At 42.1% G+C, this 26,076-nt stretch overlaps 2 protein-coding genes across 5 annotated transcripts in view; one reads left to right on the top strand and one right to left on the bottom strand.

Annotated features, from left to right (window-relative positions):
• The window catches only part of fnip1 (folliculin interacting protein 1), a 48,299-nt gene extending 37,665 nt beyond the window's left edge, over positions 1-10,634 (top strand). For all 3 annotated transcript variants that reach the window (XM_067423479.1, XM_067423481.1, XM_067423480.1), the window contains 3 exons: positions 1,859-2,053; positions 3,602-3,717; positions 9,423-10,634. In XM_067423479.1, coding sequence (XP_067279580.1) covers positions 1,859-2,053; positions 3,602-3,717; positions 9,423-9,501 — 390 coding nt within the window. In that variant the 3' untranslated portion in view covers positions 9,502-10,634. The remainder of the gene's footprint in view (positions 1-1,858; positions 2,054-3,601; positions 3,718-9,422) is intronic.
• An 8,269-nt stretch (positions 10,635-18,903) lies between these two features.
• Positions 18,904-22,142, bottom strand: LOC137046860 (uncharacterized). Of its 2 annotated transcripts, XM_067424296.1 has the most exons (4): positions 21,896-22,142; positions 21,118-21,216; positions 19,202-19,732; positions 18,904-19,106 (listed from the first exon to the last, which is right to left on the bottom strand). In XM_067424296.1, exons 1-4 carry the CDS (start codon positions 22,038-22,040, stop codon positions 19,009-19,011), a joined length of 873 nt encoding a protein of 290 aa, XP_067280397.1. In that variant the 5' UTR covers positions 22,041-22,142; the 3' UTR covers positions 18,904-19,008. The 2 variants fall into 2 exon arrangements, with proteins under 2 accessions (XP_067280397.1, XP_067280398.1); XM_067424297.1 differs by lacking the exon at positions 21,118-21,216.
• Positions 22,143-26,076: the final 3,934 nt, after the last annotated feature.

Here is a 26,076-nt window from a genome sequence, read left to right as displayed (position 1 = left end):
CTAATATAGTGAATATATAGGCTAATATAGTGAATATATAGGCTAATATAGTGAATATATAGGCTAGTGTAATGAATATATAGGCTAATATAGTGAATATATAGGCTAATATAGTGAATATATAGGCTAATATTGTGAATATATAGGCTAATATAGTGAATATATAGGCTATATAGTGAATATATAGGCTAATATAATAAATATATAGGCTAATATAGTGAATATATAGGCTAATATAGTGAATATATAGGCTAATATATTGAATATATAGACTAATATAATGAATATATAGGCTAATATATTGAATATATAGACTAATATAGTGAAAATATAGGCTAATATAGTGAATATATAGACTAATGTAGTGAATATATAGGCTAATATAGTGAATATATAGACTAATATAGTGAATATATAGGCTAATATAATAAATATATAGGCTAATATAATAAATATATAGGCTAATATAGTGAATATATAGGCTAATATAATGAATATATAGACTAATATAGTGAATATATAGGCTAATATATTGAATATATAGACTAATATAGTGAATATATAGGCTAATATAGTGAATATATAGACTAATGTAGTGAATATATAGGCTAATATAGTGAATATATAGGCTAATATAGTGAATATATAGGCTAATATAATAAATATATAGGTTAATATAGTGAATATATAGACTAATGTAGTGAATATATAGGCTAATATATTGAATATATAGACTAATATAGTGAATATATAGACTAATTTAGTGAATATATAGACTAATATAATAAATATATAGGTTAATATAGAGAATATATAGGCTAATATAGTGAATATATAGGCTAATATAATGAATATATAGGCTAATATAGTGAATATATAGGCTAATATAGTGAATATATAGGCTAATGTAATGAATATATAGGCTAATATAGTGAATACATAGGTTAATATAGTGAATATATAGGCTAATATAGTGAATATATAGGCTAATATAATGAATATATAGGCTAATATAGTGAATATATAGGCTAATATAGTGAATATATAGGCTAATATAATGAATATATAGGCTAATATAGTGAATATATAGGCTAATATAGTGAATATATAGGCTAATATAATGAATATATAGGCTAATATAGTGAATATATAGGCTAATATAGTGAATATATAGGCTTATATAATGAATATATAGGCTAATGTAATGAATATATAGGCTAATATAGTGAATATATAGGCTAATATAGTGAATATATAGGCTAATATAGTGAATATATAGGCTAATATAGTGAATATATAGGCTAATGTAATGAATATATAGGCTAATATAGTGAATATATAGGCTAATATAGTGAATATATAGGCTAATATAGTGAATATATAGGCCGTTGAGACACTGATTGAGCGATTACACACACACACATGAAGCGCTTCAGTTGTAGTGTATCCTCAACACACCTTCAGATGTTCATTCATGTTTATTCTCTGACTATGACGAGATGATCGCGTTCACTCGCATATACAGTGATCCGTCACACCACATTAAACCGCCTCAAAACCGCATTCATCGCTTGAGTTTCCTGATATATTGGTGTGTGAACTCGAACTGAAGTGTGTTCTGCGTGTAAAACAAGCTGTTAACTGTTATAGATTGCATTCGGGACACGCGTGCACCGTACCGGAGTCCTGTACCGAAACGCTTCAGTAGGAATACCTGTACCGTTACAGCCGTAGCGCAGAACACATTTTATGGTCATATCATTAGGTCTGTTTTCTATAAAGACTCATCCTGACCGCAAGAAGGTCTTAAAAGAGCTGTGAGTGTAGTTTTATAATCGAGCTGATTTGTGTTGCGCAGCATCCTGTGCTGGACGAGCCCATAGCGGAGGCCGTGTGTATTATCGCAGACACTGATAAGTGGAGCGTTCAGGTGGCCAGCAGCCAGAGACGGCCCTCAGACAAACTGGGTCAAGAAGTGTTGGTGTCCAGCCTGGTGTCCAGCCTGCTCCAGTCCACATACCAGCTTTACCGGCTCAACCTGTCTCCAAACTTCGTGAGTACACACACACAGCAAACCAGCGTGAGCAATAATGACCCCGGCATGACTGTGTGTGAGATGATTCTTCACTGCATTATTTGGCCACTTCATCCACTTCTTGTGCATATCAAACATGGACATCAAAACATGCACATTTTTTAAATACAAGTAAATCTAAATTGTATTTTGCACTCTTGTTGTTTTAGAGTAACCCTTTACGGGCTCGACATTAAGCATGTTCATGTGCTTGTCCGGAAAAATTCTAAATATATATATTCTCACCAGTGTTCAGTCAGCTTTGACATATTTAAATCTGCATATTTGTGGTATTTTTACCTTTTATAAACGGCATTTTCCCCTAATCTTATTAAATATAGGCTATGCTTCAGCTTTAATTTTATATTCTTAAATTTGATCTATACATTAAATTAGAATAAGACGCTATAGGGCTGTTATCAATGTAATTAAATAATTAACACTGAAAAATTAACTGCATTAAAATAATGTTATGAGATTTGTATTTTTTTGTAAATAAAAGAATTGTTGAAAAGTAGTTTAAACATGACACTAAACCACCAGTAGGTGGCAGCAGGTGAGTCTTAATGAGCGAGTCATTGAGACAAATCATTCAAACACTGAATCATTCAGTAACACACACTGTTGCTGTGAGATGCGTTGCGGTTCTGCTGTTTGGATCTATTTTCGCTGCTGAAACAGAACAAAAACAGTCAATATTGCTTCTAAAATATAAGTGTTTAAATGTTAATTGTTTATGGAGCTGTCGTATGAAATCAGTGTCATTTTTAGTCATGATGGTCTTCAGGAAAACACACTCTTGGTCATGTGTTGTTGTTTAACTGTGTCATGTGTTATAAATATAAAAACTGCACATTGTGAATGTTTAGCTCAGTTTCTCAGTGTGAGCGGCTCATGTTGTGATTTCTCAAGAGGCTGCGGAGCGTCAACAGCGCCACCTTCAGTTCATTATATATTATACTATTATCCACTGTCGATTGTGGTTATTCCCTAGTTTTTTTTATTTTTATTTATTGCCGTTTTAATCTGCCGGCCAAGTAAAATTCTCTTCCACTTGTCCTGGACAAGCATTAATGTCGAGCCCTCCTTTTCATTGCTGTGCTCTTTTTTTTTCTGCACTGTGACTGATTTGGGGTTTTTACCACTGAAAGATTCTCTGAGTTCATAGTTTTTCGTATTTCCCATTAATTTCCAATATTTTCTTCCAACGTGTTAGTGTATTCAAATCGTGTGTGTGTGTGTGTGTGTGTGTGTGTGTGTGTGTGTGTGTGTGTGTGTGTGTGTGTGTGTGTGTGTGTGTGTGTGTGTTCCATAGCTAATGCGACAAAAGTCACCAAGTGTCATCCCATTCCAATGAAGCAAAACATTTTAAAATGTCAAAGCATATAATTTGACTGACTGTATCTTTTTTATTACTATAAACCTCCAGGCATGTGTGTTTTGGCCAGGTTAAAACTAAACTAAAGCAGGATTGGATTGGAATGTACTCTGTGTGTGTGTGTTTTTAACACTCGCTCTGTTTTTCAGTGCATCATGCACCTGGAGGATCGTCTGCAGGAACTGTACTTCAAGAGCAAAATGCTGGCGGAGTACCTGAAAGGACAGACCAGAGTCCATGTGAAGGAGCTGGGCATGGTTCTGGGGTAAGAACGATACACTCGTGTCACAATTAGGGGTGTAACGATACACTCGTGTCAGGATTAGGGGTGTAGCGATACACTCGTGTCACGATTAGGGGTGTAACGATACACTCGTGTCATGATTAGGGGTGTAACGATACACTCGTGTCACGATTAGGGGTGTAACGATACACTCGTGTCACGATTAGGTGTGTAACGATACACTCGTGTCACGCTTAGGGGTGTAGCGATACACTCGTGTCACGATTAGGGGTGTAACCCTACACTAGTGTCACGATTAGGGGTATAACGATACACTCGTGTCACGATTAGGGGTGTAACCCTACACTAGTGTCACGATTAGGTGTGTAACGATACACTCGTGTCACGATTAGGGGTGTAACGATACACTCGTGTCACGATTAGGGGTGTAACCCTACACTAGTGTCACGATTAGGAGTGTAACGATACACTCGTGTCATGATTAGGGGTGTAACCCTACACTAGTGTCACGATTAGGTGTGTAACGATACACTCGTGTCACGATTAGGGGTGTAACGATACACTCGTCATGATTAGGGGTGTAACCCTACACTAGTGTCACGATTAGGTGTGTAACGATACACTCGTGTCACGATTAGGGGTATAACGATACACTCGTGTCACGATTAGGGGTGTAACCCTACACTAGTGTCACGATTAGGGGTGTAACGATACACTCGTGTCACGATTAGGGGTGTAACGATACACTCGTGTCACGATTAGGGGTGTAATGATACACTCGTGTCATGATTAGGGGTGTAACCCTACACTAGTGTCACGATTAGGTGTGTAACGATACACTCGTGTCACGATTAGGGGTGTAACGATACACTCGTGTCACGATTAGGGGTGTAATGATACACTCGTGTCATGATTAGGGGTGTAACCCTACACTAGTGTCACGATTAGGTGTGTAACGATACACTCGTGTCACGATTAGGGGTGTAACGATACACTCGTGTCACGATTAGGGGTGTAACGATACACTCGTGTCACGATTAGGGGTATAACGATACACTCGTGTCACGATTAGGGGTGTAACGATACACTCGTGTCACGATTAGGGGTGTAACGATACACTCGTGTCACGATTAGGGGTGTAACGATACACTCGTGTCACGATTAGGGGTGTAACGATACACTCGTGTCACGATTAGGGGTGTAACGATACACTCGTGTCACGATTAGGGGTGTACCCCACACTAGTGTCACGATTAGGTGTGTACCGATACACTCGTGTCACGATTAGGGGTAAGAACGATACACTCGTGTCACGATTAAGGGGTAACGATACACTCGTGTCACGATTAGGGGTAAGAACGATACACTCGTGTCACGATTAGGGGGTAACGATACACTCGTGTCACGATTAGGGGTGTAGCGATACACTAGTGTCACGATTAGGGGTGTAACGATACACTCGTGTCACGATTAGGGGTAAGAACGATACACTCGTGTCACGATTAGGGGGTAACGATACACTCGTGTCACGATTAGGGGTAAGAACGATACACTCGTGTCACGATTAGGGGGTAACGATACACTCGTGTCACGATTAGGGGTAAGAACGATACACTCGTGTCACGATTAGGGGGTAACGATACACTCGTGTCACGATTAGGGGTGTAGCGATACACTAGTGTCACGATTAGGGGTGTAACGATACACTCGTGTCACGATTAGGGGGTAACGATACACTCGTGTCACGATTAGGGGTAAGAACGATACACTCGTGTCACGATTAGGGGTTAACGATACACTCGTGTCACGATTAGGGGTAAGAACGATACACTCGTGTCACGATTAGGGGGTAACGATACACTCGTGTCACGATTAGGGGTGTAGCGATACACTCGTGTCACGATTAGGGGTGTAAAGATACACTCGTGTCACCATTAGGGGTGTAACGATACACTCGTGTCACGATTAGGGGTGTAACGATACACTCGTGTCACCATTAGGGGTCTAACGATACACTCGTGTCACCATTAGGGGTGTAACGATACACTCGTTTCACGCTTAGGGGTGTAACGATACACTCGTGTCACGATTAGGGGGTAACGATACACTCGTGTCACGATTAGGGGTGTAGCGATACACTCGTGTCACGATTAGGGGGTAACGATACACTCGTGTCACCATTAGGGGTGTAGCGATACACTCGTGTCACGATTAGGGGTGTAGCGATACACTCGTGTCACGATTAGGGGTGTAGCGATACACTCGTGTCACGATTAGGGGTAAGAACGATACACTCGTGTCACGATTAAGGGTGTAGCGATACACTCGTGTCACGATTAGGGGGTAACGATACACTCGTGTCACGATTAGGGGTAAGAACGATACACTCGTGTCATGATTAGGGGGTAACGATACACTCGTGTCACGATTAGGGGTAAGAACGATACACTCGTGTCACGATTAGGGGGTAACGATACACTCGTGTCACGATTAGGGGTGTGCGATACACTCGTGTCACGATTAGGGGTGTAAAGATACACTCGTGTCACGATTAGGGGTGTAACGATACACTCGTGTCACGATTAGGGGTGTAACGATACACTCGTGTCACGATTAGGTGTGTAACGATACACTCGTGTCACGATTAGGGGTAAGAACGATACACTCGTATCACGATTAGGGGTAAGAACGATACACTCGTGTCACGATTAGGGGTAAGAACGATACACTCGTGTCACGATTAGGGGTGTAACGATACACTCGTGTCACGATTAGGGGTAAGAACGATACACTCGTGTCACCATTAGGGGTGTAACGATACACTCGTGTCACCATTAGGGGTGTAACGATACACTCGTTTCACGCTTAGGGGTGTAACGATACACTCGTGTCACAATTAGGGGGTAACGATACACTCGTGTCACGATTAGGGGTGTAGCGATACACTCGTGTCACGATTAGGGGGTAACGATACACTCGTGTCACCATTAGGGGTGTAGCGATACACTCGTGTCACGATTAGGGGTGTAGCGATACACTCGTGTCACGATTAGGGGTGTAGCGATACACTCGTGTCACGATTAGGGGTAAGAACGATACACTCGTGTCACGATTAGGGGTGTAGCGATACACTCGTGTCACGATTAGGGGTGTAACGATACACTCGTGTCACGATTAGGGGTAAGAACGATACACTCGTGTCACGATTAGGGGGTAACGATACACTCGTGTCACGATTAGGGGTAAGAACGATACACTCGTGTCACGATTAGGGGGTAACGATACACTCGTGTCACGATTAGGGGTGTAGCGATACACTCGTGTCACGATTAGGGGTGTAGCGATACACTCGTGTCACGATTAGGGGTGTAAAGATACACTCGTGTCACGATTAGGGGTGTAACGATACACTCGTGTCACGATTAGGGGTGTAGCGATACACTCGTGTCACGATTAGGGGTGTAACGATACACTCGTGTCACGATTAGGTGTGTAACGATACACTCGTGTCACGATTAGGGGTAAGAACGATACACTCGTATCACGATTAGGGGTAAGAACGATACACTCGTGTCACGATTAGGGGTAAGAACGATACACTTGTGTCACGATTAGGGGTGTAACGATACACTCGTGTCACGATTAGGGGTGTAACGATACACTCGTGTCACCATTAGGGGTGTAACGATACACTCGTGTCACGATTAGGGGGTAACGATACACTCGTGTCACGATTAGGGGTGTAGCGATACACTCGTGTCACGATTAGGGGGTAACGATACACTCGTGTCACCATTAGGGGTAAGAACGATACACTCGTGTCACGATTAGGGGTGTAGCGATACACTCGTGTCACGATTAGGGGTGTAACGATACACTCGTGTCACGATTAGGGGTAAGAACGATACACTCGTGTCACGATTAGGGGTGTAGCGATACACTCGTGTCACGATTAGGGGTGTAACGATACACTCGTGTCATGATTAGGGGTGTAGCGATACACTCGTGTCACGATTAGGGGTGTAGCGATACACTCGTGTCACGATTAGGGGTAAGAACGATACACTCGTGTCATGATTAGGGGTGTAGCGATACACTCGTGTCACGATTAGGGGTGTAACGATACACTCGTGTCACCATTAGGGGTGTAACGAAACACTCGTGTCACTGTTCGATACATATATATCACGATGCGATATGCATCCCTATATTTTAAGCAACAATAAAGAAGAGTTGTTTTTTTTTACTTTTTATTATTATTAAAATAACAGGACCCACAAATACTCCCCCATTGCATCATTATACATTATATTCAACATTATATATAGTCGTTTAATGTAATAATGGCACAAACTCCATAAACTTTCATATTTTCCCCTATACATATAAGAATAAACCGTCTGAAATGCTTTAACAATCACACTACTAAACTAAATGTGTTCTGCTGATTTAATGCTGTTTGTGATTTGACTCTGAGGAGTGTGTGTGTGTGTGTGTGTGTGTGTGTGTGTGTGTGTGTGTGTGTGTGCTTCAGATGATCAATGCAATCCGTCTCAGCTCTAATCTCAGGAAAGCTCGTCAGAATGGCCGCTAGTCTCAGACTGTAAATGTTCAGCTCATCTTTATCTTTAACTCTGCATTTACTCGCTCGTGTTGTTTCTCAATCATCTGAGCGTCGGTGTTTACTACAGTTAGAGTAAATCTGTTCATAAGCCGTCGCTCGAGTCTCTTCAGAAGACTTGGGTTCAGATTAGACACGCCATTAGTTATTCTTACGATGCCTTTATGACATTTATTTACATCTTTTAAGTTTGAGAGGAATAATAGGTTTCATAAAAATTATCTTCATTTCTGTTTGGAAGTTAAATGAGAAACGACATGATGGAGAGTTCATGATGACAGAGTTTACATTTGTGGCTGTAATAACGCTCATAGAAATGGGAAGGAAGGAGGCGGGAACCGGCGAACATTCAACAACCTTTATTAAATAAACAAAACGAAAGTAAACCGCGGGCAGCCCCTCACGGACAACTGCCCACACACACATAACAAACCATAAACAAAACTCAACGTAAAGTCCAGGCCTGGTCCTCTCTCTCCTTGACTGGTGTCGCTCGTCCTTAAATGCCTCCGAGCTCCCTCATGAGAGGACTCGAGACCGATGTGGCTCGCAGGGGACGCTCCTTCGCAATCACGTCCCCGGTCTCACTCGCTCCTCCATGTCTCTCGCTCGTTTACCTCGCCTCACCTCGTGAGTTATAGCTCATAAACAGGCCGACTACAGCACGCTGAGCCTTGGATAAAACAACTGTATAACGCAGATCACATCGATTCCATCAACGATACACATCGTCACATTTTTATATCGCGATATATCAATTTGATTTTGAGATATCGTTTAACTATATTGTTAAACCCCTAGTCACGATGCATTTACACTCAACGAATGCCAACAGTTCTCTGTTGGAAGATGGTCTGAAAATATTGGATTTGCATTGAAACAATTTTCCCTCAGAAACTGCTACTAAATTTCACAAATACTCACAGGGAAACTAAAATATTGCTCTCCAATAATCTGTGTTTTATTTACTACTCATTTTAGTAGATGTTTGCAATTTACTGTATTTACTAGGGATGTAACAAAATATCATGTCACAATACACTGATCAGGCATAATATTATGACCACCTTCCTAATGTTCGATCTGATGTGCTTCGTTCCCACAGGATCGAGTCGAACGACCTGCCCCTGCTAGCGGCCATAGCAAGCACACACTCGCCGTATGTGGCCCAGATCCTGCTGTAGGATGGCATTCCTGCTTCTCCAGATTAGGGACGCTTGGACGGGCCGCTGGTTCTGGAGCAGACTGCAGGACAGATGCTCAGCCATCAGCTCACGGATGAGGCTCATCACTTTTTGACAATGTGGGCGGAGTTTTTTAATTCCATACGCCACATCCTGTTTTCTTCACACAGTGTCAGAATGTAGAAGCCAAAGAAGCCCTTGCGGACGAACAAACACTGCGGCCGCTCACAGTGGCGTCTTCACATCAACATAGGAAGCAGAGACTTATAAAATCAGTTTTATGATTTTAAAATGATATATTCAGAGTGATCACGTGATATCCTTTTAATGTGTTTACATCTATCCCTGTTGTTTCCAGAGCTCTACCTCACACACACACACTTTTCTATGTCAAATGAAACACTCAAGTGTTCATGTTTGGTTCTCAGTCACCCCGTAAAGATGAAACCACGGCACGATGAGCTCTGAGGATTCGATGTTTTGTCGGCAAAGTCACTTTAGCGGTTACGGTTTACCTGTCCCGTGGGAAAAATGAATCAAGCGATGTATTTTTTTTTATTTGACTGGTCATTTAGACATGACCTGCTGCGTGATGTTTGTGTTTTAATGGCTGATAGAGAGACGTTTGATGGGCACTACGATGGATTTGTGCTGGACTTCTTCTTTTGTTTTTTAACACTGATCCAGGGACATTCAACAATCATCTATTGAAATGCTGAAACCACGCCCGATTGTTTACTGATGAAATAACATGATGAAAGATGCACATGATTTAATACAAGCACACATTTCAAACCGGTCATGACTTGCATAGATGTTTATGATTGGTTTGCTTACATCCAAGTCTTAATCAATGTGACATGAACACAACAGGTTATATGAGAAAACGAAACAAACAAAACGAATCTCTATCCACTTGTCTTCTCCAGAATATGTATTTATATCTAATTATTTCTTTATACAACAACATCAACAAACATTTTAATTTATTTACTTGGCATGCATTGGTAAATGTTAGCTGTAAATACTGCTCAGATTTTCTTGATGTATTTGTACATAATGCATCTCATTTTGACCTTATCTTTGTTTCCCAGTTTTTATGGGAATATTGTGCAATAAATATGCCAACATTACAGATGTGTGATGTTATTATTGCTCTGTCTTTCTGTCTGAAACGCCATTGAAATTATCAGATTTGTATTCCTGTTTAAGGTTGGATTTTGAGAAATTTATAACAAAGAACAAAAGTGAGGTAAAATAAATCGAAACGATAACACGGGACACTAGCTTTTACTTTATATTGGTAAATGTAAAATACATAATGCATAGCCTCCTGATAATCAGCTAGTTTATTTTGCACTGCATTATGACGGCACCTGTTAGTGGGTGGGATATATTAGGCAGCAAGTGAACTTTTTGTCCTCAAAGTTGATGTGTTCGAAGCAGGAGAAATGGGCAAGCGTAAGGATTTGAGTGAGTTTGGCCAGATTGTGACGGCTAGATGACTGGGTCAGAGCATCTCCAAAACTGCAGCTCTTGTGGGCTGTTCCCGGTCTGCAGTGGTCAGTATCTATCAAAAGTGCTCCAAGGAAGGACCAGTGGAGAACCGGCCACAGGGTCATGGGCGGCCAAGGCTCATTGATGCACGTGGGGAGCGAGGGCTGGCCCGTGGGGTCCGATCAAACAGACGAGCTACTGGAGCTCAAACTGCTCCAGAAGTTAATGCTGGTTCTGATAGAAAGCTGTCAGAATACACAGAGCATCTCAGTTTGAGGCGTATGGGGCGGCATAGCCGCTGACCAGTCAGGGTGACCTCTGACCCCGCCGAAAGCACCAACAGTGGCACGTGAGCATCAGAACTGGACCACGGAGCGATGGAAGAAGGTGGCCTGGTCTGAGGAATCACGTGTTCTTTTACATCACGTGGATGGCCGGGTGTGTGTGTGTGTGTGTGTGGCTTACCTGGGGAACACATGGCCCCAGGATGCACTATGGGAAGAAGGCGAGCCGGCGGAGGCAGTGTGATGCTTTGGCCAATGTTCTGCTGGGAAACCTTGGGTCCTCCATCCATGTGGATGTTACTTTGACACGCTCCACCTACCTAAGCATTGCTGAGACCATGTTCAGCCTTTGATGGAAACGGTATTCTGGTGGCTGTGGCTCTTCCAGCAGGATAATGCTCCTGACACAAAGCACAAATGCTTCAGGAATGGTTTGAGGAGCACAACGACCAGTTTGAGGCGTCGACTCGGCCTCCAGATTCCCCAGATCTCAATCCAATCGAGCATCTGTGGGATGAGCTGAACAAACAAGTCCGATCTATCCCACCTCGCAACTCACAGGACTTAAAGGATCTGCTGCTAACATCTTGGTGCCAGATACCACAGCACACCTTCAGGGGTCTAGAGGAGTCCATCAGAGACGGGTCAGCAAAAGGGGGGACCAACACAATATTAGGAAGGTGCTCATAATGTTATGCCTTATCTGTGTATGTTGTTATCATAAAATAAAATTTCTTTTACCTTGATATAAGATTTTGGTCATATCGCCCACCCCAAAATTACATAAAGGTGATATGAACTCTGCTCTATAAAGCCTTCTTTTTAACATGTATTGTTATCTTGTAACCCATATTTGTCACTATTTACATTTTAATAATATAGGTATAAAAGGTTTCTGCGCCTAAACATTACAGATTTTTTTTAAGACTTAGTAGTTCACAATATGTGTGAACGCGACTTTTATTGTGGTCCGGCGATGTGACGTCATAAAGCAGCGCCGCACTCCTACATCTTTCTGTCTGTTTCTGAAAGCTTTGTGGTTTTACACATTTAAACTGTTTAAATCAGTACGTGCCGTTAAATAAATTTAATTGTTTGTACAATATGTGTAAAATAATGTAATAATTCGTGAATGTAACGTTGTAATGCTTTATTTAACTTGAATTAACGTTTTTTGTGTGTGTTTGTGAGTAAATCGTATCCATACATGCTTAACAAAAAATGTGCGTCTCATCTCACTCTCTTTATCGTGAATATGAACATCGTAAACACGCGTTCGGCTACTGGAAAGAGAAATTATGAGAGAAAATTTGCTTTTTGAATCTCCGAGTCAATTGAACCGAATCCTTCGTAAAATGATTCAGTGATTCGAATCGCTTAAATCTGGCGACTCCCGCTGGTCAAAACAGTTCGAGACGAGATCACAAACATGATTTAAGCTAGTGCTAAAAATACATGTATTATCTCCTAGCTGGTTATTGTTAGTCTTTCTGAACTGTTTTCATGAACGTTCAATGTGTAATGCACAAATAATTGAATACCAAATATAAATAATAAAAATCTATTTATGACCTTTCTGCATGTATAATTTATATATTTTTAATCAGAAAATGTAAGCTCATTGTCTCTCACTGCACTGAGGAGCTGATTGAGACGCAGTTGGAGATTTAGTTTAGTCTGTTAATTGTTCTGATCTTCTAAACATGAGAAACATCTTAAACACACAGCAAAACTCCCGGCGAAGCGACTGAGATCCATGGACACACTATTATAAAGATGGCGTTGATTAAAGAGGAGAGAGAAGACGTGAGGATTGAAGTGAAGCATGAAGAGACGGAGGAACAGACAGGTTGGTCTCTCAGACATTTGATCCTTATTCAGAAATGAATATGTGACACGAGTGTCCTAATTAAAGCAGGTTGATTTGACATGGGTCCAGAGGTGGAAGCACATTTACTTGAGTACTGTAGGCTACTTAAGTACACTTTTTGAGTATCTGTACCTTATTATTTTTTCTGTAATCTTCTGACTTTAACTTCACTACATTTGAAAGACAAATATCGTACTCTTTACTCCTCTACATTTCTATCACGGTCCTCGAAGTCGAAAGTCGTTTCTGTCGCAGCTTTGAAAGTCAGCGGATGATTTTTTTCTTCTTTAAAAGGTGTTTGGGTTTTTGCAGAAAGCCTTTCAGGAATCACTCTTGTAGAGTCTTGTGAAGTTCAATGATTTCACAGCATTTATTAAACACTGATTTATAGTTTAGAGCAAAATGGAAGAAGACTGATGTCCAAATGCTCATTTAGTGGAGGATTCACATAAACAAAGTTGATTCTGTCTTCAGTGACTATCAGATGAAGGTGAATGCATGTACGAACAAGCCCGCCCTGATGATCTCATTGGTCAGTTTCTGTTCAGGCATAATTACTCCTCTATGGTAGCCTAGAAATCTAGACGCACCCTAGCGGCAGCAAATCTAATCTCCCCGCGAGTGTCGTCTAGCAACTCTCAATACCCTTCTGAGCTGTAAACGCCTAACTCTGGCCGGGCCAATCACATCGTGTATAGAGTCGGTGGGCGGGGCCATAATGACGACGGCCGAGTTGCGTTTGCGTGCTTCTAGTAAACACAGAAACTGGCGAACGGCGGCGGTCTGTCGAATCAGCTTTGACCGCGACTCTGGAAGACTTGAGTTAAGCTTTTCTCTGAGAAAAGATCAAAGAACGGCACTGAAGTCATTCTGAAGAAGGGAAGATGTGTTCGGAGTTTAGCCGACCGGATACGGCGAATGTTTAATCCAGGGCCGGCCCAAGGCATAAGCGAACTAAGCGGCTGCTTAGGGCCCCCTTGGCCACCAGGGGGTCCCCAAGAGCTCATGAAATGACATCTTGCTGCCGCTGTATGTTCCTTTATGTTTGAAATCGCAAAATGGCCTTAAAACAATGACTAAATAAACTGCAAAATGTTTTTTCTAATATATGCACGGATTGATTCTGACAGCGCTGCACGAGCTCGTGGTGCCATCGACTGGACTAAAGCTTGTTCGTCAGGGTTCAAAGTCCACAGTGCGAGAAAAAAATCGGCGCTGAAACGGCGCTACTCGTCAGTTGCCCGGTAACCTTTTATGAATGGATGGATTTGAGAATGCGCTTTGGTTTAGTGCAAATATCTTATTTGACATGCTGCATGTTTTGGACGGAGTACAGCATAGCTTCCAGTTTCTGTTCACAGTAAAAGCTTCTCTGCAAGTGCTCTTCATTTTTTTTTCTTCTCAAAGAAAGAACTTTGTTCTTCCCAAAAAGCCTTCCTAAATTTGTAATGAGAATCATTTATAAATATGCTGTTGTCAACAAATAAAAGTACTAATGTTTTTCTCCGTGAATTTCCGCCAAAATAAAAGTTCTGCATAATGTTTGAAAGAAATCCACCATTTCTTGTTTTAAAAGAAGCCTCTTATGCTCAACAAAAGGCTGCATTTATTTGATAAAAACTACAGTGAAAACAGTTATATTGTGAAATATTATTGCAATTTAAAATAGCTGTTTTCTATTTTTCTATTTATATATATATCATCTCCAGGTGTATTTCGCTGTGTGATTCCGCCAACCTGAGCTGACAGAATTAATTTTATATTTTGGAGTAACGGGCAGATAAATGTACAATCACAGGTATTTATTGCAAGAACAGACCAAAAACTGTATAAAGTATTAACTCATGTTTCATTCCAAGCCTTCTGAAGTCAGACGATATCTTCATGTGAAGAACAGAGTTGATCTTAATGTTTTAGTCGCTGAAATGATGATCGCGCCCCTTCGTGAACAGAACACACACACACTCGTTAATATGTCTGATTCAAATGATACACACGACTCTTTAGCGTGACGCGATCGGTCACGAGACACACGAGAGCTAATGCTGTCAAAGCTGACGTAATGGGTAGGTTTAGGGGCTGTGTGTGTGTGATGGGTAGGTTTAGGGGCAGCGTGTGTGTGTATGATGGGTAGGTTTAGGGGCTGTGTGTGTGATGGGTAGGTTTAGGGGCTGTGTGTGTGTGTGTGTGTGTGTGTGTGTGTGTGTGTGTGTGATGGGTAGGTTTAGGGGCTGTGTGTGTGTGTGTGTGTGTGTGTGTGTGTGTGTGTGTGTGTGTGTGTGTGTGTGTCTGTGTGTGTGTGTCTGTGTGTGTGTGTGTGTGTGTGTGTGTGTGTGTGATGGGTAGGTTTAGGGGCTGTGTGTGTGTGTGTGTGTGATGGGCAGGTTTAGGGGCAGCGTGTGTGTGTGTGTGATGGGTAGGTTTAGGGGCTTTGTGTGTGTGTGTGTGTGATGGGCAGGTTTAGGGGCTTTGTGTGTGTGTGTGTGTGATGGGTAGGTTTAGGGGCTGTGTGTGTGTGATGGGTAGGTTTAGGGGCTGTCTGTGCGTGTGTGTGTGTGATGGGTAGGTTTAGGGGCTGTCTGTGTGTGTGTGTGTGATGGGTAGGTTTAGGGGCTGTCTGTGCGTGTGTGTGTGATGGGTAGGTTTAGGGGCTGTCTGTGCGTGTGTGTGTGATGGGTAGGTTTAGGGGCTGTCTGTGCGTGTGTGTGTGATGGGTAGGTTTAGGGGCTGTGTGTGTGTGAGTGGCAGGTTTAGGGGTAGGGGCAGTGTAGGGGGGTAGAAAGAAACGGCGCTGATAAACACGCTAAAAAGCGATTATGCGTCTTTATAGCACGCCAAAATGGCATACGAATCGGCGTGTCATACATACACCATTTCATGAGATCAGTCTGCACGTAGAATTAAGGCAGTTCTGACGGCAAAAGGGGGTCAAACACAGGGGGTATATACACTCACCTAAAGGATTATTAGAAACGCCACACTAATACTGTGTTTGAGGCCCTTTTGCCTTCAGAACTGCCTTAATTCTTTGTGTCATAAACAGGTGAGGAACTTTTCAACTTGTGCGAATCACGCGTTTAGCTCAATTCGTGCCGCAGATTGGCTATTCACATCTTTGCATTGACTTAACATGTAAATCACTCACACTTATCGCTTCATTCACGTCTGGTGTGAACGCACCATAAGAGGCTGGATCAAGACTGGAGCTGACAGACTCTCTAGTTCCCTCGGCGTAAACCAAGCAGAGAGCAACCACTGATTGCCTTAGTAGGAGAAAATACTATGGTAGTCAATGGTTGCTGTTACATTTCTCAAAATATCTGAACAAAGAAACCTACACAGGTTAGGACAACCTGAGGGAGAGGAAATGATGAAATAATTGTAATTTTTGTGTGAACTATCTTTATAGTATTAGTTATCTCCGACTGGCAAAGTCGGACATCATTAGGTGATAGTCACAGGTGATGGTCACAGGTGATGGTCACAGGTGATGGTCATCTGAAGTCCTCCAGGAGTCGAGGCACCTCTTCACAGGTGATGGTCATCTGAAGTTAGTGTCCCCAACTGAGTAAGCCAAAGCGACGGTGGCAAGGAACTAAAATGAAGTCTTCATGATAGGCTGGATCCAGACTGGAGCTGACAGACTCTCTGGTTCCCTCGGGATGGCCGTCCAGATAAAATAAAACAGAACAGGAAAATAATTAGCATAGCTGCTGTTCAAAGCATTAAGCAAAGGCAATCATGTGCGCTGATATAACTGGAGTGCAAGGTGATGAGATGCATTATGTGAATGCTTGGCTAAAGAGATGCGGCTTTAATCCAGAGTCAACTGGGGGAGTGAACTGGGGGAGTGAACTGGGCGAGTGAACTGGGGGAGTGAACTGGGGGAGTGAACTGGGGGAGTCAACTCGGGGAGTGAACTGGGGGAGTGAACTGGGGGAGTCAACTGGGGGAGTCAACTGGGGGAGTCAACTGGGGGAGTCAACTGGGGGAGTGAACTGGGGGAGTGAACTGGGGGAGTCAACTGGGGGAGTCAACTGGGGGAGTCAACTGGGGGAGTCAACTGGGGGAGTCAACCCTGGGCAAGTGAACTGGGGGAGTGAACTGGGGGAGTGAACTGGGGGAGTGAACTGGGCGAGTGAACTGGGGGAGTGAACTGGGCGAGTGAACTGGGCGAGTGAACTGGGCGAGTGAACTGGGGGAGTGAACTGGGGGAGTCAACTGGGGGAGTGAACTGGGGGAGTGAACTGGGGGAGTCAACTGGGGGAGTCAACTGGGGGAGTCAACTGGGGGAGTCAACTGGGGGAGTGAACTGGGGGAGTCAACTGGGGGAGTCAACTGGGGGAGTCAACTGGGGGAGTCAACCCTGGGCAAGTGAACTGGGGGAGTGAACTGGGGGAGTGAACTGGGGGAGTGAACTGGGCGAGTGAACTGGGGGAGTGAACTGGGGGAGTCAACCCTGGGCAAGTGAACTGGGGGAGTCAACCCTGGGGCAGTCAACCCTGGGCGAGTCAACTGGGGGAGTGAACTGGGGGAGTCAACCCTGGGGGAGTGGGGGAATGAGTCTGACGCCATTGGCTATGGCCGGATGGCAGTGCATTTTGGGAACGGGACAATGTCTTCTTTTCCTCTCTCCCCTCTCACGTCTCTGTTGCTCCTCATGCTTCCGTCTCCTTCTCTCACCTCACCTGTCCAAACCCCCGAATGCTGCGGACGCCATGACTGGGAGTGTAGAGCGCCGTCCCATAAGCGCCTCCGGCCTGTGAGCGGGTGAGGGTGTGAGAGTTGGGGGTTCCCCACCCACAAACACCACCCAGCACCCTCCCCCCACACAAACACCACCCAGCACCCTCTCCACACACAAACACCACCCAGCACCCTCTCCACACACAAACACCACCCAACAATGCCCCATTACAACCCCGCCCCCCCCCTCTCACGAACTTGACTAACACCTGCAACACCCCCCCCCCCCCCCCCCGAAACACGAATTACACCACGACGGATCCCAAACCCCCCCCATGAACGCGACTAACCCGAACACGCTCCACCCACCCCCCGCCCCGCCCCCGAATTACACCACAACGGATGCCAACCCCCCACGAACGTGACTAACCCCGAACTCTCCCACCCAAAAAAATAAACAATCTAAACAAATTACACCGCAACGTATCCCCCCCCCCACGTACGTGACTAACCCCTAAACCCCCTACCCCCCCACCCAAAAAAACTAATAATTACACCGCAACGGATCACCACCCACCCACGCCCACGAATGTGACTAACCCCCACACCTCCCACAGGTCAAGGGCACTCACGAGAAGTAGCTCCACACCGCTCCAGTCACGGCATCTGCAACACCTGTGAGTCGGAACAGACGAGGCGAGAGAAAGGAGACGGAAGCACGAGGAGTGACAGAGTAGAGAGAGAAGAGAGAGGAAAAGAAAAAAGGAAATGCACTGCCATCCGGGCCCCAGTGGCGCTTTTTTTACATTGCCCCTTTAATTAATACCATTCCCCCTTAACTGATGCCACTCCCCCTTAACTGACGCCACTCCCCCTTAACAGACGCCACTCCCCCTTAACTGATACCACTCCCCCTTAACTTATGCCACTCCCCCTTAACTTATGCCACTCCCCCTTAACTGATACCACTCCCCCTTAACTTATGCCACTCCCCCTTAACTGATACCACTCCCCCTTAACTGATACCACTCCCCCTTAACTGAGGCCACTCCCCCTTAACTGAGGCCACTCCCCCTTTGACAAACGATTATTGCCTGTTGTTGAATCTGTTTGTAATTGTGTGTGGATCAGTGGAGTAAAGGAAGAGCTCTTAAAATTCTCCTTAACTGATCATCGGCTGAACCAGGGATCATTTAAAACGTCCTGCAAGGTTGTCTCCAGTTCAGACCTTCGCTGTATTGCCAGTCGCCAGAGAAGAAAGGAGCATTCTGTGAACGAGATTAGAGGAAAGCAGATTAGTCATGAGGTCCGGTAATGTGTTACTATGACTAACATTCATTATCTTTATTGTTATTCATCTCACCAAAGGACACGCGCCTTTTCCAAAACGGGCGCTTGATGTTGTCGACCAGCGCGTACATCACGTTGAAATATGATTCTGCGTACTTTAATTTTTCCCACCGATTAAACCAGGCTTCGAGTAAAGCTTGCTGAAATTCTGTCATATTCTTCAATGGCTGCCTTGGTGCCCGAGTATTAGGGTCAATTATATTGATCTGGAGTGTGTTGGGGTCGATGGTTATTTCATGCACATAGATTGGCGGGTAAACCCCAAGATCCCAGGAGGTTTTGAGAGTCTCAAAGAGTCGCCTCATGATGATTCTCGCATCTTTTTCCTTCATTGAAGAGCCTTTCATTTCAATATATTCTTCCAAGGTGATAAAGCACACAGAAGCGCTCGGCGATGGCTGAGCATCATCACGCGTCGCCTCGGTCTCGAGTGGATCCGTGGCTGCTGCAGACTCACGCTTCACAAGAGCACACACTCTGTTAGAGACGGTTTGGATGCTTCGTTTCACCACCTTCCTCACTTTCCTCCATTTAGTGTTTTTTTCTGCAAGTTTAGAAACATGTTTTATTAGCACAGATTACAGCTTGATGATTAATGTAACACTTCAGTCATGAGTTATTATAAATCATGAACTAATCATGTACAAACATGACTAGAACATATTTACCGCTGATAAACCATCAAGGTGCGTTCACACCTGACGCGAATGAAGCGTTACGCGCAAGTGATTTACGTCAATGCAAAGACGCGAATAGACATTCAGCCGCCTGGCAGAAGCCCCTCTCATGATGCAAATTCACGTCTGTTGTGAAGTGAATGTGCGCACCTGACTTTTGAGCTCCGCCCACACGATACGCCTCCAGCCGCTTGGTTTTATTCGAATTAAAACTCACCTGATGCGCATTCTTTGTTCTTCAGTTTCTATAAGCACAGTTAACAAACCTAAAGTACCTTGCACCATATAACAGTAGAGCTGATATTTTCAAACATTATTATGATAAATACTTTGCTTGTTACATATGCGTGCAACATTTCAGCCCTTAATAAATGATAAATGTGAGTTATATTGTGTGCGATGCTGTAGTGTAATGAATAATGCGTTCTGAGTGTCGTTATGTGTCTTGAGTTCGCTCACGTGATTTAAGTTTCGCGCTTCGGAACGTCAGATTCTGCGATAGAGACAGCATTAAAATGGCCGCAGGGGCGTAGCACCAAACTCTGGGCCCCGTATACTCTCAATGTCAGTCGGCCCCTACACATGCCATCGTACGGTGCGGGTTAGCAAAATGAAAACTCAATTTTGAATGATTTTAATTTTAATTATTTGAATATAAACAAGTATAAATAGTGTTTAAATCTATTTTTGTGCTCAAATACCTTTAAACCTTAGGCTACATCGGGTTTGTCATTTTGATCCATGATACTAATGCAAGTTTTAAATTAAAAACATTTATTTTTGAACAGGAGAACACGAGACAACTGTACCCTCAGAAACCAATCAAATAAGCTAAGCCTGCCATAATTAAAAAAAATGTCAACTATAAAAATAAAATAAAGTCAAATGAGACGTAATCTACATCCCAGAATGCCCACTGACGAGTCTTTTTGTTTGTGAAATCAGTGATGAGATCTGCTGTGATATTGCTCAAATCAATATTACCTGTGTGAGCTTGAGAACAGTTATATTAGTAGGCACATCTACATGTGCAGAAATATAGGCAGATCATTTATTAAGGAGTTTGAGAATATATCACACATTATAAGCAATAGTAGGGCTAGTAGCTTTACACTGTGCTGCCACGCGTTCCACCACTCCAATAGCACTAGGCAATAGCACACACATTGAATCAAAAGGCTTACTTATTTAAGGTAAACCGCTTACAATTAGGAAGCAAGGGGGGAGCTGGCCCTTTGAGCAATGATCTCACCTTGTGTTTCCTCATTTCTGCTCTCAGCCTCATCTCCAGGACAGCAGCCAGGACTGGCCAGTGCTGCTACTGCTGCTGCGTCACTGGCTGTTTCTGAAACTGGTTAATGTTGGCAACCTGACGTTAGCTGGCCTGGCCCATAATTTACTTACAGCAACAAGCATTCTCTCAGTTGGTGTTAGCAATATATTTTTAAATCAATAATGACATCAATTTAAAGTTAAATAGCTTAAACATAAAGTATGACGCTTCACTTTGCCCTCAGCCTAAACGATTTGCCAGGGAACAAATTATAGATCCATGAGACCAAAGATTTGACGAATTATATGTCATGTTTAACCACTACAGAGACAGCAGAGTCAGCGGCAGACGTCAGAAGGTCACGCCGAGGAAAGGCTGCTCTCCCCGGGGTAAACGAGCGATGAGCGCCGCTGATCGACTGGATCGCAGAACTCCGAAAACGCCAAATCAGATATGCGCTCTCTTTAGAAATAAACTCAGGTTTGAGATTTAAAGTACATGCTCGACTGAAAAAGTCTTAAAAGTACATTTCGTCCCACATTAAGTAGTGTTTTTGAATTACGCTGCGGGTTTCTCGGTTTCTCTTGTTGCGGCTGTTGTTATGGCAACAAAATACTCCCTCGGCTGCTATTTTGAACCAAACTCTATTTTTACTAAAAGAGCGCTCTTGCCAACTTTTTCTCGACGCACCCAGGTGTCCCCTGTATTATTTCTGTACCCGTTACTCGGTGTTGATGTGTGTTAATCCATCCCTCACCTGTTGGGTTGTCCTGCGAGCTGTTTTCCGCCGGATCTGATGCGCTGGTGCTGGGATTGCTCTCCTCAGGTAAATACTCAAACGCATCCACGAACTCTTCGTCGCTGCTCTCCATCTCCTCAGGTCTCGCTACTGTAGACGACATTTTAGACAACTGCTTACCGGGAGACTTCAGGTGTGTGTGACACTTCGTGCAGATTTTTCTCTCTGATATTCGCCGAACTCAACTTGCTCAGCGCGATCGGGTTATAAGCACTGTCCGTCTGTGACGTCACGATCAGAACTGCCGCGCCTGTGACGTCACACATCATGGCCAGTCGAGCGCGAAGCTGAGGCCAATGGCGCGAATTTATCCATCTTTTGTATATTTCTGTCTTAAATGTATGTGATCCAAAATACAGCAAAAACAATATTGGGAAATATTTTTATTAGGGTAGACCGAGTACAGTTGGTACACTTTTTGCTTTTTCAGTTACCACACCAAAACTGAGGTCTGAAAATATGTGTTTTTTTCATTCGACATTTCCTTTACTTGTCTACTAAAATATTAATAATTCTTAACATCCATAAGTAGGTCATATTTGCCACAATTAGCTTATAAACACAATAAGCTTTTTCGTTCCAACTGTACCCATGTTGGGTACAGTTGGAACAGTACCCGAGTACAGTTGAGACACCCATCCCTAATGCTGTAAAACTGCCAAACCAATTCATTGAATTTGTAAAATACCTTTAAAATTAGAATTCAATTTTTTTTTAATTTCCATTCAGTATTTTATTTGATTATTTATCAATAATACATTGCCATTTGCCATTGGCAGATTATTTTGCTTATTTTAAGCAAAAACTATAGGAAAAAAAATAATTAAATCCCAAAACAGGACTGATTTTTACTAGTCTAGTAAATACTTCTTACTTTATTTTTTATTATTTTTTTATTTTTTATGTTTGGACTTGAAATAAGACAAAAATACTATAAGAAAATAATTTCATCGTGCAACTAAAATGCATGTGCTACAATAGGATTCTAGTGCGGGGTACAATTGATACACTGCGTCTCAACTGTACCCCGCTGACCACCTTGGACATTTCTCCATATTTTACGACTGCCTTACATGACACACAGTTATGCAATATGCCAGTTTTTAGAGCACAGATTAAGGTTTAAGAAAATGTAAGTTAACTTTAAAAGTCGTGCAAGGATGAGAAGCTATTCAATGTGGAAGAGCTGTGGTGAAATGAAAAATTGACCTTAGAAAAAAAACGTTCACCGATATCTTCGGACTGGAGAAGCGCACAGACTTCAAATTTTCCACGATTGAAGAGGACGCTAATACGCATGTGCGAAGCAAATATCACAGACCAGACTTGTTGAGCACGCAAGTTATTTGAGGTGTCTCAAATGTACCCCTGTACCAACTGTACTCGGTCTACCCTACTTTTTATTACTAAAATTACTTTTTTTTCTCTCTCTCTGTGAATATATAGGCCTAGTAAAGTATAATTTATTCCTGTGATCAAAGCGGAATTGATCATCATTTTAGTCTTCAGTGTCACATATCCTTCACAAATCACTTTGATATGAGGATTTGAGCTCAATAAACATTTATTATTATCATTAATGGTGAAAACAGTTGAGTAGCCAACATTTTTATTTAGGATTATATAATGAATAGAAAGTAAAAAACACTTCCCATTTTTGGGAAACATATTCAACCAGGACGCATTAAATGTCTGAAGTGACAGTATACACATTTATAATTCTGCAAAAGCTTTATATTTTTATTGATCTTTAATATAAAGCTTTTGCATTATAAATGTAGGCCTAGGCTATCTTTAACCCTCTGCCCGACGAACGCAGGCGCGTTTATTCCTTAAAGCTCCAGTGTGTGATATTAGATCAGTTTGAATGTTTTTGTCTTGTACTACCGTTACCCAATCAGGGAGAGGCATAAGAATATCTATAAATCTTTAGCACGTCACATTCTTCTTTCTTCTTTCTTCCAGAGATTTGGAAAAACGACCTGAAAGTCTCCTTTAGCGTTAAGTTGTCCCCATACCTAACCCAACCATCTATTTGAATCTGAAAGGAACTAACCCTTAACTTTGTTTTGTTACATTTTTTTTGAAAAATTTAGTTGGAGGAGTCTACAGAGCATGCTCTGTGTGTGTGTGTGTGTGTGTGTGTGTGTGTGTGTGTGTGCGTGCGTGCGTGCGTGCTTGCGTGCGTGCGTGCGTGTGTGTCGCCCGTTTCACACATACTCCGTCTGCAGTGCGTGTGCGGTGCGTATTTTTTTCCGTACCCATGTTAACGGATGACAGCTTTCACACTGCACACGGATGCAGTCCGTCAGTCCGTTCCAGGAGCGTTGCGTCTGCAGCAGTGCACGGATCGTTTTCGTACCGAGTCTATTTTTTTGCTGCGCTGCGTTGCGTTGCTGCATTAAAGTGATAGAACATTGTTCGCATTAAAATAAACATGTAGGCTACTGACGCGAAAATCTAGTAATTTCAACACGGATGCATATCATTTAAAATATACTCTTGTTTCAAAGTCAACACATGGCTTTTTTTCTCAAGTAAAGCAACAAAACGACACCTTACCTGGCATTGAGGTAAAAAATGTGCCATAATGGAGAGCACTCTTGGAGGTGAAAAGCAAAGTTCTTTTTGACCTGCAGGATTTCTTTTCAAAGGGTTTAAAAACGAAAGAAAAGACGAGAGTCGGCTGTTTTTGAATAGACTATTGTAAGTTTCTAATTTAAAATGTTTGTGATTTAAGGCTATAACCTATGTTTAAATGTTTTGCCACTTGTGTGAGCTAAATCTAAAGTATATAAATATAAATAAATGAATTTAATAAAATGTTGTTTAAATGTAGTAGCCTAGACTACGTAACCTGACTTCTATTAAAGAGTAAACAAAGAGAATTGGAATTCTGACGAGGCATGTTCAGTAAAAACGTTTGGATTTAAATAAAAAATAAGGAATAAATGCTGTGTTTGTGGTATGCAACAGCGGATCAGTTGCGGACTGCAAACGCAGCATATGTAAAGCACTACAGGGTGTGGGGCTCCTGCAACGCACACGCAACGCAACACGCACTGCAGACGGAGTATGTGTGAAACGGGCGTGTGTGTGTGTGTTCAGGCCAAAAGTTTGGACACATTACTATTTGTAATGTTTTTGAAAGAAGTTTCTTCTGCTCATCAAGCCTGCATTTATTTGATCAAAAATACAGAAAGAAATGTAATATTGTGATATATTATTACAATTTAAAATAATTGGTTTTCAATGTATTATGCTTTAAATGATCATTTTGTTTCTGTGATCAGAGCTGAATGTTCAGGATCATTCCTCCAGTCTTCAGTGATCATGATCCTTCAGAAATCATTCTCAGATGAGGATTCATTCTCAAAGTTGGAAACAGTTCTGCTGCTTAATATTTGTTCATAACCTGTGATACTTTTTATAATACTTTGATGAATAAAAAGTAAAAAAATAATAATAATAAAAAAAGCTAATGTTTTAAAAACAGAAATCTTTTGTAACCGCAATATACACTACTGGTCAGTCATTTGATCTCTTTCTTTTTTTCTTTTTTTTTTTTAAATAAATCAATAATTTTATATAGCAAGGATGTGTTAAGTTAAATTGATAGTAAAGGAGATTTATATTATTTGAAAATATGTTTTTATTTTGAATAAATCAATCAATCAATCAACTTTATTTATATAGCTCTTTTACAATCCCGATTGTGTCAAAGCAGCTTCACAGTGTCAAACAGGATAATATTGCGACAAAATTAGATTTGGCTGTACAGTCGTACTGGAGAAAACAGTGATGTTATCAGATTATTTTAATTTATCATAGAGCGACAATGTTGGCAGATCAGTATTATAGTTTATAGAATTAAATAAGACTTAATTCATATATTTTATTTGTATAATAAGTTGAATAACTTTAATCATATTTTTAGTGTCCCCAACTGAGCAAGCCAAGCCAAAGGCGACAGTGGCAAGGAACCAAAACTCCATCAGGGCGTGATGGAGGAAAATAAACCTTGGGAGAAACCAGACTCAGGCGGGGTGCCAGTTCTCCTCTGGCCTATTAACACACTGTGTAAGATTATTATTCTGGCAACCTTACAGGTCGGAAATCATATTAGATCGGATTATTCA

Source organism: Pseudorasbora parva, chromosome 18 (genome assembly GCF_024679245.1).
Source record: "Pseudorasbora parva isolate DD20220531a chromosome 18, ASM2467924v1, whole genome shotgun sequence".
Taxonomy (NCBI): Eukaryota; Metazoa; Chordata; class Actinopteri; order Cypriniformes; family Gobionidae; genus Pseudorasbora; species Pseudorasbora parva.
This window is presented reverse-complemented; position numbering and strand designations above follow the sequence as displayed.